This window comes from Callorhinchus milii, unplaced genomic scaffold, assembly GCF_018977255.1.
Source record: "Callorhinchus milii isolate IMCB2004 unplaced genomic scaffold, IMCB_Cmil_1.0 Scaffold5, whole genome shotgun sequence".
Taxonomy (NCBI): Eukaryota; Metazoa; Chordata; class Chondrichthyes; order Chimaeriformes; family Callorhinchidae; genus Callorhinchus; species Callorhinchus milii.
Window position 1 is genome coordinate 33,080,735 of NW_024704746.1, and position 15,255 is coordinate 33,095,989.

General features: G+C 38.1%; 1 protein-coding gene across 3 annotated transcripts in view; it reads right to left on the reverse strand.

Annotated features, from left to right (window-relative positions):
- Window positions 1–4,751: 4,751 nt before the first annotated feature.
- Window positions 4,752–15,255, reverse strand: part of LOC103179842 (plasma membrane calcium-transporting ATPase 1) — a 48,142-nt gene continuing 37,638 nt past the window's right edge. For 2 of the 3 annotated variants that reach the window (XM_042334929.1, XM_007895312.2), the window contains exons 13-22: window positions 14,244–14,423; window positions 14,069–14,156; window positions 12,831–12,937; window positions 12,531–12,722; window positions 11,709–11,922; window positions 10,633–10,844; window positions 10,436–10,543; window positions 9,271–9,453; window positions 8,982–9,068; window positions 4,752–6,132 (exon numbers count right to left, since the gene is read on the reverse strand). In XM_042334929.1, coding sequence (XP_042190863.1) covers window positions 5,821–6,132; window positions 8,982–9,068; window positions 9,271–9,453; window positions 10,436–10,543; window positions 10,633–10,844; window positions 11,709–11,922; window positions 12,531–12,722; window positions 12,831–12,937; window positions 14,069–14,156; window positions 14,244–14,423 — 1,683 coding nt within the window. In that variant the 3' untranslated portion in view covers window positions 4,752–5,820. The remainder of the gene's footprint in view (window positions 6,133–8,981; window positions 9,069–9,270; window positions 9,454–10,435; window positions 10,544–10,632; window positions 10,845–11,708; window positions 11,923–12,530; window positions 12,723–12,830; window positions 12,938–14,068; window positions 14,157–14,243; window positions 14,424–15,255) is intronic. The other variant, XM_042334930.1, reaches the window with a different exon arrangement.

Below are 15,255 nucleotides of genomic sequence, written 5' to 3' on the forward strand. Positions count from 1 at the left end.
GGGGAGGAGTGGGGGGGAGGGGGGGGGGGGGTGGGAAGAGCACCCAAACCAGACAGAGCTCCACCTGGATATGAACCCTTCACTGTCCAGCGCCCGGGGCTACTCTGCCGACCCGAAAGGCGTTGGTTTGTTATGGCGTTCCACCTGCCCAAGAGATCTCACACCTGGAGATCAGGATCTGGAGGGTGGGGGTGGGGTGGGGGGTGAATGTTAAATATGACGAGTGCAAAGTAATCCGAGTGGTTTTGATGGGAAACTGAATGGGACTCGGCTTCGGCGATGATGCAATTTAATAAAGATAAGACGTCCTCCGTCCTCCTTTAATGTCATCCTCCATGTTGACACTTCCTCCTAGTTTTGTGTCATCCGCGAATTTAGATATATTATTTTCAGCTATTTACCATCTAGATCGTTGATGTAGATGGTAAATAGCTGAGGCCCAAGGACTGATCCTTGTGGCACTCCACCAGTCACATCCCGCCAATCTGAAAAGAACCCGTTTATCCTTACTCTGTTTCCTACCTGTTAACCATTCTCCAATCCATGTTAATATGCTCCCCCCAATTCCGTGGGCCCCTATCTTTTGGACTAACCTTTTATGTGGCACCTTATCAAATGCCTTCTGGAAGTCCAAATAGACCACATCCACTGATTCACCCTCATCTAGTTTACTCAAAATATCCTCAAAAAATTCTATGAGATTTGTCAAACTGGTAAAGCCATGTTGACTTGGCCTAGTTATATTGTGCTCCCCTAAATACTGCACTACCACATCCTTAATCAATGATTCTAAAATTTTTCCTATCACTGATGTGAGACTAACTGACCTACAGTTCCCCATCTTTTCCTTTCCACCTTTTTTAAATAGTGGTGTGACATTTGCGATCTTCCAATCCATGGGGACTGTTCCAGAATCCAAGGAATTTTGGAAGATCAGACACAAGGCCTCCACTCTCTCATTAACTACCTTTTAAAACCCTGGGATGCAAAGTACCCATTTAGGGACTCTGCCATGTCCTTGTCCCCCATTACAACTTCTCCCGTCTGCCAACCAAACTGAAACGTACAGATGGTTTGGAGACTATCATGGCGATTGGATTCCACGTGTGAAGATACAGGCGCCCACAGATTTATTAAGTATGATTGCTGAATGGATGCACAATCAACGGATGGAATCGGGAAACTACAGACCTCAAAGTTTTACAATAAAGGGAAAAAACAGCAAAAGTTATCCCTCATTTTACAACAAAATTACATTTATAGAGCGCCTTTCACGTTGGGAGGACATCCCAAAGTGCTGGACAGTCAGGGGTCAGGACCTGAACATGGGGGAAGGGTGGGTTATGGGTGAGGGAAGGCAGAGAGGTGGGAGGGCAATCAAAGCCACGATTGAAGAGAAGTTTGAGATCAGACTTGAAGGAGGCAAGGGAGGAAGAGAAGCGACCGTGGGATGGAGTGTGGGGGCAGAGAGGCTGAAAGCTCGGCCACGGATGGTAGGGCGGTAGACATGGAACAGCCTGATGCCCGCTGAATGGAAGGAGTGGGCAGGTTGGCAGGGAGTCAGCGGTCAGAGAGGTAGGAGGGGGTAAGGCCATGGATGGCCTTGAAAGTGAGGACGAGGATCTTGAATTTGATCCTCTTGAGGGATGGGGAGCCAGTAGAGTCAGACGAGGTGGGAGTGATGGGGTCATAGGGCCTGATGCGCAAGAGTACACAAGCTGCAGAGTTTTGGATGATTTGCAGCTTGTGAAGGAAGAGTTGGGAAGGCCAATGAGGAGGGAGTTTCCATAATTGAGCCTTGACTGGAATATCACAAGAGACATACAATTATTTTCCAGCAGCACACTCCAAGATCAGTTGAGTCACAGTGGCCAAAAGTGCAGGTTATGTTTACAGGAAAGGAAACAATTTCAGTTATACTGAAGCAGTAATTCAAAGAAGTTAAGGCAATAACCAATGTTGGCCATATTTTCTTCCTTGTTGAAAGTCTTCCACACTAAAGTATAAACGTTGATTAAAGACACTTTGTGATCAATGAACCAAAATAACATCTTGACAGAAGAGCCCAATATTTTCTCCAGAAAAACTACATAAAGACCAACCAGTAGACAAATCCCAAAACTGATTTGACATTAATGGAAAAATTTAATTTTTCTTGCAAAGGTGAATGGGTCAATTATTCATTTTCTCTCATTAGATTAGACACATTTCATAATAGTGTATTAAACTTTTTTAAAAAAAATGGATTTCATCTACTGTAGCAACTAACCTTTAACTGTTGCTCAATAAATAATCAAGTCATTTAACTACTGATGGGCAAGTAGTTATTTCATGGTGCTAGCCTTTTCACAGCAAATATATTCAAGACCTTTTTGTTAAACTCATCTTTCTATTAGTCTTTGTGGTTGCATTCAGTACCTGCAAACCTGTTTTCAATTACACACTTGGACTCCAAATCCCAAATGGAAACACATTTTCATTCATTTTTACATTGTTATTTTGAACTCCATTCAAATCTTATTCTGTACTTTACTGAAATATTGCTACACATTACCTTCTATAGTTAAGATTGGCTATGAAGCTTTAGGTGATGCCAGTGAAGTATTCACTACTTAAGTACTGCAACAATTCATCCACATAAAGATACTGCAGAACTGGGTTAAGAATAACCTTCTAGAGCACTTCCAGTTTTATAAGCTAGTTTTCTCAAAATTTTTTTTTGTGGTTTTGGAGCCACATTAAATGTGAAGTCAGTCAGTGCTGCTGAGAAAGAAAGCCTAGAAACTTAAGAGGAAAATTAAGAGTTTATAAAATATAAACTATCAATTAACCTACCTTTTATTGTCTAAACAGTACCTGACAAAGGTGATGGATCATGTCAGTTACAAGAAAACTGTGAAAGTTAGTTTCAGCGATGAATAGTATACAATACATATTTCTGAAGAATTATAAACTAAGTGCAAGTCTGAAAAGATCAACTGTGCTAAAGAACCAAACCTGCAGTCACTTGTTTATCTCAATTTAAATAAGACCAAGTACTGACGGACATTATGCAATTATATATGTCATCAGCAGCCTGAAAAATCCTCATGATATTAACGGTTAAGTCTACGATCTGAATGCTAAAATAAAAAAAATGCAGAATTTTGGCAAATGGTCTTAACTTGGAAGTCACTTTCCACAGTCCTTAAATTTTAAAGACGATGGTATTAAGGCCAACATCTTGAAGGCATTCAGGCATATTATCCATAAAGACTCAGTTTCACAGTCACACCTCATTCATAAAGACTTGTTTGATATTTTAACCAAGCAATGTTCAACCGGTTCAGGAAAAAAAAACATGTGATGAGTAGAAACTAAGCTTTTTAAGTTTTGTGCTTTGACCGAATGCCACAAATGTCAAAACTAATTGATGGAGCTTATAACAAATAGCAGCCTTGTCGTGTGATGAGCAACAGGTTTGCCATGGGCCAAAATCAAGGGTAAACTTTCAAGATTGACACAGGAAAAAAANGTGGCTGGAGATGGGTAACTGAACAAACCGAGTCAGCTGGAACAGGCATCTTTGAACATGGTCACACAATACCAACACTGAGCATGAAAAGGCACAACTTATTAGAATAGTTATGTTCAGCATTTAGCATACACCTGAGTTTTAAAAAACATCTAATAATACTTGCATTTGACCTAGGGCTTTTCACATCTTCTAGACGTCTCAAAGCGCTTCAGAATATAAAGTTAATTGACGATATATTTGTGGGCAAAACATTGTGGATTGAAGTGACCAATTTATAATTGTTTTCTTTTCTTGAGATTATCATCAGGCGTGTGGAGTAAGGAAACTTGCCCAAGGTTTTGCCCTGCTGGGAATCAAACCCAGGTCTCTCGCTTGCGAGGAGAGTGCTCTAACCACCGAGTTACAGGATTCCGTTGATCATGATGATCATTTGCAGGAGAAATGGTCCATGGAGAAGGTGATTTACAATCCAGAATTATAAACACAAATTTGGGCATTTGTTCAAAGACAGAATACACCAAAAAAACTACATAACATGCTGAAAAGCAAATCAAATACACATTTGTTGCAAAAATCAAGTAGTCAACTCATTGGTCACTTACTATACCACAGTTAGTAATTCTTCAAACCAATGTACTTTGCAAATGTGGTAAACATTAAATTCAAATGGTTAACACCAGAATATCTAGCTGTATAGTTTGAAATATAAAAGGTCTCAATTTTTTTAAAGAACTAGTTAATAGAACCTCTTCCTGTAATAGGAACAATCTATGTTAAACCATCTATTGATTTCAAAACTCGCTTTTAAAATTTAAACAGTGTACTAACAAATCTAGTATTGCATCTCATGAGTGCATGAAACATCTTGTGGATGAGATGAAAATGACATCTGTATTTACATAATCTACAGGCAGATTCAAAACCAATGATACATATTTTTACTGTACTGTTTTATGTCAAGTTCAGCAGACTGAAATATGCCACCTGAGTTTATCTGCCCAAACTAATTTCACTCAGACTTTTTTTTTTTTTTGCTTTTATGGGTTAGAATGAAATGCATTTCAATAAATACCATTGCACATCAGTCACCAGTTTTTAATAGTTAAAACCATGCTATACAAAAGGGGCTGTTACCATCTTGAAATTAAAAGTACCTTGTGCAGCTTGCAGTGTTTTTTCCAGGCCTCTTTAGAATTGACAGTTTACCCAGGGAAATAAATGATAGCACATGTGGTTAAGTAGAACAGGATATTTATTTAAGTTTACAAACAAGATTTTAAACTAAAGCAGAGCAGGAAAAAACACATTTATACTACATCCCAGTTTTCAAAATGCCAACAGCCCTCATGCGGCAAGAAATATTTTCCAAAGCTTTACGAGAAAACTTCACTGTTCCACTCACATTTGACCAAGACAATTCTAAGCTAATGTCTTAAGACAAACACAAATGGACGAGGTTCTGATGATTTGATTTAATCCATTTTATGCCCGAGTTGATAAATACTCTGAAGCATCTCATTATACATGGATGTACTTACATTTAACATTTCACCCTTACTCATTTGTAAAGAAAAAAATTCTTTATGTAGTACATTTCTCAGAAACTGGATTCTGAAACAATCATTGAAAACTTTTTGTAAATGTTTTGGGACTTCACTGGGAAAGAGGCCAGAACTGTTACACAACACTTCTGCGCTGTTTTAATAGTGTTATCCATTTGGCTACAAGTATTAGCTGTTTATCTACAATATTTAACAAAGTAAATCACAGGCATATTTAGTAGTTTCAATAGAAACACCCTTTTCCTGAAAATACAGTAGTATTTGAAGGATTAGTTTCTCTGCATCATGTGTCAGGAAGCTTTCTACCTACAAATAAAAGTATCTACAAACCTTGTAAACAGAACTGCATCATTTAGAACATAAATAATTCAAAATATTAACAGCCAAGTAGCAGAAATTAAAGTATCAATGAGCCAGGGCCAAATAAACACCATCCAGAAATAAAGAAAACTAAATGTTCTGCTAACACACTGCTCAGGACAATTCTTATAGTTGATCTTTCATCTGCTGTAACACAATGAATCCTCAAAGCAGGTCACTTTCATACAGGGTTTCTGTGCCATCTTCGAAGTTTGAAAAAGCACCCTTAGTCTGGCAGAAAGCTTCAAAGTATCTACATTCTCACAGTGTTTCTTCTGCTGAAGTCCAGACAAGAATATCTTGTCAATCACACAGTGTTAAAGGACCCACTTTTCCCTTGTAGCTCACTAGATCTAGTGTGCCTCTGTTCAGCTTTTACACTCAGAGAGACGTTTCCAGACTATGTAGAGGGCTCCCTGGAGTTGAAGAGATTGCAGACTTGCTTGCGTCTGTTGTAAGATGGATCGCACTGTCCACAGCATTGTTATTTTGGTTGTGTGTTAATCGAGGCGAGCCATTACGTTTTGTTGGTGGTTCATTTTCAGCATCAATCTCATCAATAAGAGGGATGTGAGAGTCAGAATCCTCTATTCTAAATTCTGGATGGGTCATAAAGTTGTGAATTGAATTGTGGCTGTCTCGATTTCTTGATCCATCATACAAGGAACTACGGAATGCATTCACCACTCTCAGCTGTAAGAAAAAGATAATGTTTCACTTATTTTGTACAATATTATAGCTAGGCTTCAGCTGTATTGTGAGCGAGACACTTTTTATAGCAACAGGTGAAATCTGTATCGTGCACAATGCAGTGTAAACTTGGGAAACTGGAAAAAAGGAATTTTAGAAGAGTGAATAAGTCTAGCAACAAGTATGTACATTTCTTGATGTAAGCACAAGCGTTTAACATGCCAATACTTACCAATTTATCACAATATAAAAAAAACTTTTACCTCACTTGCTTGAAAACGAAAAGGTATTTTTTTTTGAAAAATGCAAAACAAGAGCTGCAAACAAGGTTATCATCTCATGCGTGGAATTAGGATGCCACCATTCATGGATAAAAAGCCAAGCTTAAGAACACGAGCCATGCAAAAAAAAATTAAGTTGAGACCTGTGTAAACATTTGAGTATAAGCCCAGTATTTTCTGCATAAAAATCTAGTGTGGTACAATATGTATAGATTGTAAAAGGAGAAAGATCAAAAATATTACACCCAGCACATTGATACTCCAATGATCTGGATCACAGGATATTAAGGCACTGATTTGTAAATGAGATCCTTGCATGGCAAGTTCTTGATATCAGCTAAATTACTAGGAAAGCGAGGCCATGCACCTTCCCATGGGAAGACCAAAATGTTACTCTAGAAGGAAATGGGGGGAATGCATGAAGAATCAAAATCAGGAGAAAGTTTTAAATAAGAAAGTGAATGTACCAATTGCATTCACCTGGAATTCAAACCAATTATACGCACGGTGAAACTTCTGCAAACTGTTATTCCATCAACTGTGATAGGTATGTTGCCACTGCAAATTCCCATTGGACTTTTAGATCAGCTCAGTTTCAAAGCAAAGAGCAATTATTTCCCTCTCAACCCTGCAAAAAATGTGTCTAAACTGATCTCAAATGCAACCTGCTGGACAGGTTTGAGATTTCCCATTTCTCATGTGAACCAATTTTGTGGGCGTAACTTGCTGGTCCATGACAAAGATGGGTAGGTTGAACTGAGGTTTCATCTACTAGAAACTATTTCCATAGCAACACATGTAAAATATGTATTGTGTAGAATGCAGTGTAAACTTGGGAAACGGAAAAAAAGGAATTTTAGAATTGGCCTAGAAACAAGTATCCACATTTCTTGAAGTATCTTTAACTGTCAGCAGAGAGGACTAAGCTGATTAGTCAACATGATAGCAAGTTTCCCTCTGTCAAAGCACAAGTGTATTTCACACTGGGTTCATAGTGCTGGAAATAAAACTGCTTCACTCTGGGCAATAGAATTGATGTCACCCAAAGGTTGCTTAAACTTCCTGCTCTCAATCAGGGTCCAATCTAGAAATATTGGCTAGACGAGTGGTTTAGTACATCTTGCACTTTGCCTGAAGTTGAGAAATGGATTATAGTTTGTTTTAATAGTTCTGCCAACAGGCAATTACACAAGTACTTCTTGTAACTGAATAGAAACTTTAAGAACTAGGGAACATTCCAGAAGAATTTACTGTTTTCAGAAATGTTCCTCCCAGTAGTTTGAAACTAATCACTAGCATATATTCAGTGTTTAGGTGTATAAAATTTTAAATAGGATTGAAAAAGGAAAACCAAGAACAATACTTTAGGATGTAAGACAGGAGAACAGGGGGGATGTAGATTTAGAATTAAAGGGAATTGACGATTGATACCAGGAACTTCTTTGTTACCCAGAGGGTAATTAACAACTGGAGCAGGTTGCCAGGACACTGGAATAATTTAAACAGCCTGATGCTGTGATGGCAGGAGAGTGAAGTGGGTTTTATGGAGGGATGAGATCAAATGGGTCAAAGGGCCTTCTTTATTTGATCTATTCTTGTGACTATATCAGATGCAAACACTATCACATAATCATTCAATTAGAAAACTGCTACAAGAATCATCCACAATCTAAAAGTCTATATAATTCTCAAATCCATCAACGTTTTCTCAAGTCCAAAGTTTTCCAACAAACAAGAAACTAGTTTACAAATAAAGGGAATTTGGTCCTACTGAAGGCCCAAGTTACATTTGCCTTGACATCCAATAATCGAAAGCCCCCCAAATTACTTGTAGCTTAAAAGCTATGCAATGTGGGGCAATTAGAACATCCTACTTTCCGCAGTGTGTGCTGAAATTAGTTTTATTTGACTGCAATGCTCACATTACTCCAAAAATAGCCAGCACATGAGTGAAGTACAAAGAAACAAGTTACAGAAATCTTACAAGTCCCAATCAAATGGCATACTGCTAACACTATGCAAAAAGTCCAGTAGGCCCTCTTGTTGCTGTAACAGAAAAGTGTATACCTAGAAAGAGGAAACACAGAGCAACATTCACTGCTCAACTTTCTAAGATCGAATGCTATTTGGTCTAAAACCAGATAAAACCCGAGTTAGACAATCTAGAAAAAGGCATTTATGGATCTGTCAAATGACATTGCATGCTACAAGATGAATTCATCTACAACTGTGGGCTCATACTCAAAATTTACATTGGCTACTTCAAGACTTAGCTTGAGCTGAGAAATCCAACATATTCAAATTATGGTAGATGTGGACTCAACCCTTCATATTTTGCCTTTTGGGTGCAATGGTTGCACAAGTTCTCTAACTGAGAAAAAAAAATCTCGAAGACGTAGCTGCATGAATAAACTGAAAATAAAATAGAGGGTACCAAGGAAAGAATGAGAAACGTTAGGCATGTGGTTCAGGAAATGTTAATTTCATGCACTAAGAAACGCACTCACACCCCACAGTAGAAGAAGTAGTAGCAGTAAACACTACATGTGTAGGGGTAGAAACATTTGTTACATCATGGTGCTGGCTGCTGATGGAGGATTGTCGCCTTAGAGCTCCCTGTAAGGAAGTTCCACTCTGGAAAGCATTCACTACATCCATCTGCAATGAATCAGATTGTGACAGCTTACTCAGCAAGAGAGAGAAAATGAGAGAAAGAACCATTCGATCTATAATATACAAGGAGGAGAGAGATTATAAAAAGGCAGTTTATAAGAGAGCAGTAAAGATAGGAGACAGATCATTAACAAAGGAGGCTGGGTCATCCTGGCATAATAATTTTAAATAAAAGGTTGTTTTATACCTGAGTCTGTATTCTGTGCAACCCCCTGAACCACAATATTTGACCATGACGCAATTCTCTCTCTGCATGATCAATTTCGTCATTATCCTCTTCCAGCTCTTCTTCTGGAATCTCTTCCTTCTTTGTACCAAGACCAGCTTCTTTGAGGAACTTCAACTGACTTGTTGGGATTGAAGCAATGACCTACAAAAGAGAAGTCACTTTGTACTGAATTTCATCTAGTATTTCAAACCATTGAATCAATACAAAGCCCCTTTTGCAGTTCTGACATTAGTACAGGATTCTCCTGAGTACAGAATCTACCTTTTACTCAATCTAGAAAGGGCTGCAGCTCCACTTATTCCCAGGAATTGTAAAACACTACAGAGCAATTTTTGATAATACAGGTTTCAGGCTGAAGAGGACATGGGGAGAGTGGCAAAAGTACAGAATAGCAACACTAATAACTGGACCTCCGAGCAGCTATTTTGACTATTGTTTTAAATTCAACACATGATAGTCCAACTGATTATTTTAAGCTCCCGCATCCAAATATTTTACCAAAGTAGCATCACAGAGGAAAGAAAATCCAAGATTGGTATCAAGTACATAGTCATTTTTTTTTAAACAAAGCAGGCCCAGTGGCAACTTAGAAATCAAGCGAAATCACTGCATCCAACAAAACTGAGAATCAACCCATTGTATCAGGAGATATCCTGGTCCTAGGCTAAGCAAAGGACCAACAAAATCCATTACTGAAGTTGAGAGTAAATTAAAATAAAAAACTACAGATCTATTACAGCTCAGAGTTCAAAATAGCTTGTAATGTGAAAACATGTGCCATAGATGGCATCAAGACCACCTCTGCCTTAGGCGTCATTAAGGGAAGCAGAGTAAAAAAAATCAATGAACAGACCCACTGTCATCCTGCATCAAAGCCACAGACCCAAGCTTATGCTGGCAAAGTCATGAATTTGGAGTCATAACAATGCTGTTCTTAACTACTCGGTTGTTTATTGCAATGTTACTTTAAACAAGCACCTCAGGTGTAAACCGTCGACTGTCCAGGGCCTTGGGACATCCTCCAGATACAAAAAGTGCTATAAATGCAATTTCTACTTCACATTTAAAACTGAAGCAAGCAAGTGCTTCAGCACTTTAAAATAATTCTATTACACGTGCTGACCTGGCCCCAAAGTAGAGATCCTAATCCCAGGAAAACACACCACAACCAGAGTTCAATCGATAGTGGAGCACAGCTAAATGGTTGTCCACCAAATTGGACAATGATGACCTGTAAAAGGATGGAATAAGAATTCAGATTTCCAAAGAACAAAACAGTATTGCCACATTCAGAACAAGCTTGTCAAAACGGTCACTTGCCTGAATTACGAATGTTCCAAAAACAATGGCACAAAATATTGGATTGTTGAAGATCCCATGGAAAACATTTCTTTCACCATGAATCTTGCGAGCATTTATTTCGTTAAACAACTGCATCATCACAAATGTATTGAATATGATTGTATAGTGTACTGAAGGAGCAGCATGGAGGGGAGCATCTCGTCCGCTGTCTACCGAAAATATAGTGTCACCTACAAAAATTAGCATTTGGTTAAGATCAGAATATCAATGCAGCAAAACTTCACATCCAGTCTTTTGACTTGTTTTTAAACTTCATTTAGTTAAGAATCCCTATCTTTCAATAGTTTACTCAATATTTTTCATAAATTGACAGTGTGCCACTGTCTAGATGAGAGCAACACTGAAAAAGCAGTTATTCGAGCTAGTTTCCCATTAGGATTTAAAATTCTGCAGATCAACAATTTGTGAGAACATGAGTCAAAGATTCATCTGAATCTGACTAAAAAGAGCTCCACTATGATAATTTCTTATATGAGAACTCCTCTACAGCACACCAATAATTTTATAGAAACCAAAGCAAACATGAATTTTAAAGTAGCCACATTAAATGGAATACACTGCACAACTTAACCTTTTTCTGCAGAATTTGTCAACTTGATATATAGAATATTTGAACACAACGCTCAATTTTTTAGTCATGGCAGTTTTAAGCTAATCCTTCCTGATTCTCAGTTTTGTTGGATGCAGTGATTTCACTTGATTTCTAAGCTATCCTTCCTAGTTTCCCATAAGTGGCTCAAAACTTCCTCCCAGCCTCCTAAAAGTGAATCATCAAAACTCAATGCACTAGAATCCTTTCCTAGGATTTCAATCCTCTCTTCCACAAAGTATAATTTTTTTAATAAACTTATCAGGACACAACTGAAATTTTCGAGGGGGTTAAGATTCTTCTCCACTTCCAGTTCATTAAGATGTATACAAGAGTACAGGAAGGTAACATGCATACAGAACAAAATCAAGTTCCAACAGAAATCAATGTTCTAGTACAAACCACATTTAATTGAAAGCTAATTTATGTTTAAACAGTTGCTTACCAACAAACAAGAGTGTAAAAACTATAATAAGCTGGTACACAGCATGACCCAAGATATTCTTCATCATGGTGCGAGAAATCAGAGGTTTATTTCTGCCGTAAGGTTTTCGCAAAAGTAGTGCTTCTGTGGGTGGTTCAGTCGCCAAGGCAAGTGATGCAAATGTGTCCATGATCAAGTTTACCCAAAGCATCTGCACAGCCTTTAAAGGAGAATCCTAAAAACAAGTTTGAAACACTTAAAAAACAGCAAATGAAAAGATGATGCTGCCAACATTTGAAAATTATAATGCAACAAATAATTTGATCCTACTAGGCGATTACTTTAATTTGATAAAACAATGTAAAACATCACATGCAATCCTCTAGGGGCATGTACATTCCATACTTGGGGAAAACTTCCTTGTGTAGATGGCAGAGACTTGTGGAACTCAGTCTGGTTTGGATACTGTTAAGCATGGTGATGGGTTTCTATGTGGGTCAGATACCCAGTTACACAAAATAAAGCAAACAGACTAATGGCACAAAGTCCTACTCCTGGCTCCATTTCTATACGTACTCACACAAAGTACTCAGAGCTCTGAACACAAAGTGGAAATGGATTGTTTAAAGAGTAAATTAAATACTCAGCTAAAGCTGATACCCATTCAGTAGTGTTGAACTGAATTTTTGACTAATCAAATTTGAGAATGCAACAAACGTCAATCCAATGTGATCTCCAGTGTTTACTAGCCCCAACTAGACATGCTTAATTGTAATACCACACAGTTCCTGTAGTGCAAGGTAATATTGAAAGCCACAAAGATGTGAATTGCATATTCCATACCTGTGTTATGCATGCACCAGTAAACGCTACAATCACTGCGGAAACATTGACTGTAAGCTGGAACTGAAGAAACTTTGAAATACTATCGTATACATTCCTGCCCCACATAACTGCTTTAACAATGCTTGAGAAGTTATCGTCCGTTAGAATAATGTCAGAAGCTTCTTTGGCTACATCAGTTCCAGCAATACCCTAAAAGGAAAAACAAGACGCACATCAATGCTTTACATGTTAGAATTTCCAGCAAGCCATGAAATTGAAAGAGCATAAAAGATTTTTAAAATTCAAGCTTATGCATACCATGGCAAATCCAACATCTGCCTTCTTCAATGCAGGACCATCATTTGTGCCATCACCGGTTACTGCCACCACCTGCCTTCGCTCTGTCACTGTGCTATCAATAATTCCTTGAATACAGTGAACAAAGTGAAACATTTGATGAAACATAGCTAATTAAATACTTAAATCAGACTTTGCAACTGATTGCAAAGGTTTCATGACTTTTGAAAAATATTAACGATCTAATGGCATTATTCAAAGAGGAAGGAGCTTCGCCTGGTATCCCAGCCAACAATCCCAAATAAAATCGGTCATTCACTCCACGGCTGTTTATGCGACATTTGCTGTGCGCAAGTTGTCTGCCTGTTAACCCACAAAATACAGGTACACTTTAGTTTATCCTATGAAGTGCTTTGTGTCGTTGGCAAGATTAGCTTTAAATCGTTAACAATGTTAATTTTTAAATATAGGCAAATACAACAGCTAAATGATACACTTCGCTCACAAGCAAGAGGTCCTGGGTCCGATTCCCGGGCAGGGCGAAACGTTTGGCAAGTTTCCTGACTTACTTAGCAGCAAGCAAGAATCCAGTTGTTAGTCGACTGACGGATTACTTTTCCGGGAGTAATAATCTAAAAAATAATATGGTCACCTAATCCACGACTGTTTGTGGGACACTGCAGTGCGAAATTGGCTGTCACATTTTGCCCACAGAACAGTCAATTCACTTTACAGTATACTGTGTGAAGCGCTGTGAGACAACTAGAAGATGTGATAAGGCTCTATATCAAATGCAAGTATTATTATTATTATTATGGTTCTACAAAGCCATAAAGTTAATGACAACTTTCAACCTGGAGAATTGTTGGCCAGGACACTTAGAGAAATCCCTTTTCAAATAGTGCCATGGAAACATCCAGCCACCTGAACAGGCAGACTGGACTTCAGTTTAATGTTTCATCCTAACTTTTGCAGCTCTGACAATGCAACACTGCACTGAAGTGTCAGTTTCCAGTATTGACTGAGTTCAAATTCAGACTTAAAGCTTGAATCTATAATTTTTTTAAATAAGAGATAAGGGTCAACAAAGAGATCAAACTGTATAAAGGCAAGGGAAAGCTCATCACAATTCTACAATGGGGTAAAGCACACAAACACTGATCATAGGTTATTTCACAAGGCATACACAGAATCTGAATGGTTTCAGGTCAAAAAGGCCCATTGACTTGCAATAAAATCTTTATCAATTGGTATATTACCTTTTACTAAAGTGTGCTTATCAGTGGGTGAAGATCTTGCTAGGACACGAAGCTTGGGCCAGACCTTGTCTAAACGTTCTTGCTCAATCTGCAAAGAAAATATATTTGTGTAAATCCAATTTAGAATGTGGCAAAAAGGTAAATGTCACAATGCTCTTAACTCAAATGAGTATACCTCTCCTTTTGCATTGCGAATAAGCCTGTTGAATTCTTTACCCTCCAAGCACAGAAAATCCTCGCCAGGTAGTAAAATGCCACATTTTGCAGCAATGGCACGAGCTGTGTTAATATTGTCACCTGTGACCATACGCACAGTAATACCAGCATGTTGACATTTTTTAATGGCATCTGGAACCTACAAACAGAATGAAATGCAAAAGCCATAAGTTTTATTGATTATTGCATTAGATCTTAATACCATAATCTGAAGCTGGGCAATGATTTCATCTTTTATTCTAAGGATGTTAAAAGTGTAGACAGTTTTTGAAATGTTCTCTATTTCATTTCTTTGAAATGATTTCCATTAACCCTTCAGTCTTTATAAAGATGCAATAAGGAAAATGCCTATAAAAAAGTCAATTTTCAATAAGAGCTCGTGATTTTTTCCCCTATCCCAAACACACGTACTTCACCAATGTATGGTATTTTCAATTGACAATTTTTGCACTACCACATGCATAAATGAGACTAGGCCTTGTCTAGCACACATATTAGATTCTCAACTCCAGAAATATGTTGAGTGGATTTTAGCACTGGTACTAAACCTTCATTTGGGGGATTTTCTTGACACAGAAAGCGTCATTCAACTATTTATGCTTGCCCGAGCTCTAGGTGTCTCGGTGAAGTTTCAACCTATCACACAAAACATTGAGCGACATATCTCACTGTTCAGGGCACAAAAAAGGCAGAACAAGAACTTGCATTTATATAGTGCTCTTCATGCTGCAAGTAGCATCTCACAGCACATATACAGCTTCATCTTAATCCAAAGAGTCAGCTTTCAATCCAGATACAGACCAAAACCAGATCCAAGATCACATTAACTTGGAAACAAAAATCTATTTTCCAAGGGTAGTTATTATGCCTCTCCATTTACAATGACGTTGAACTAACGCTTTGAATCACAAATTAAACTATACAAGAGCATTCTTTCACGGTAGAAGAGCAACGCAATGTTTTCCACATAG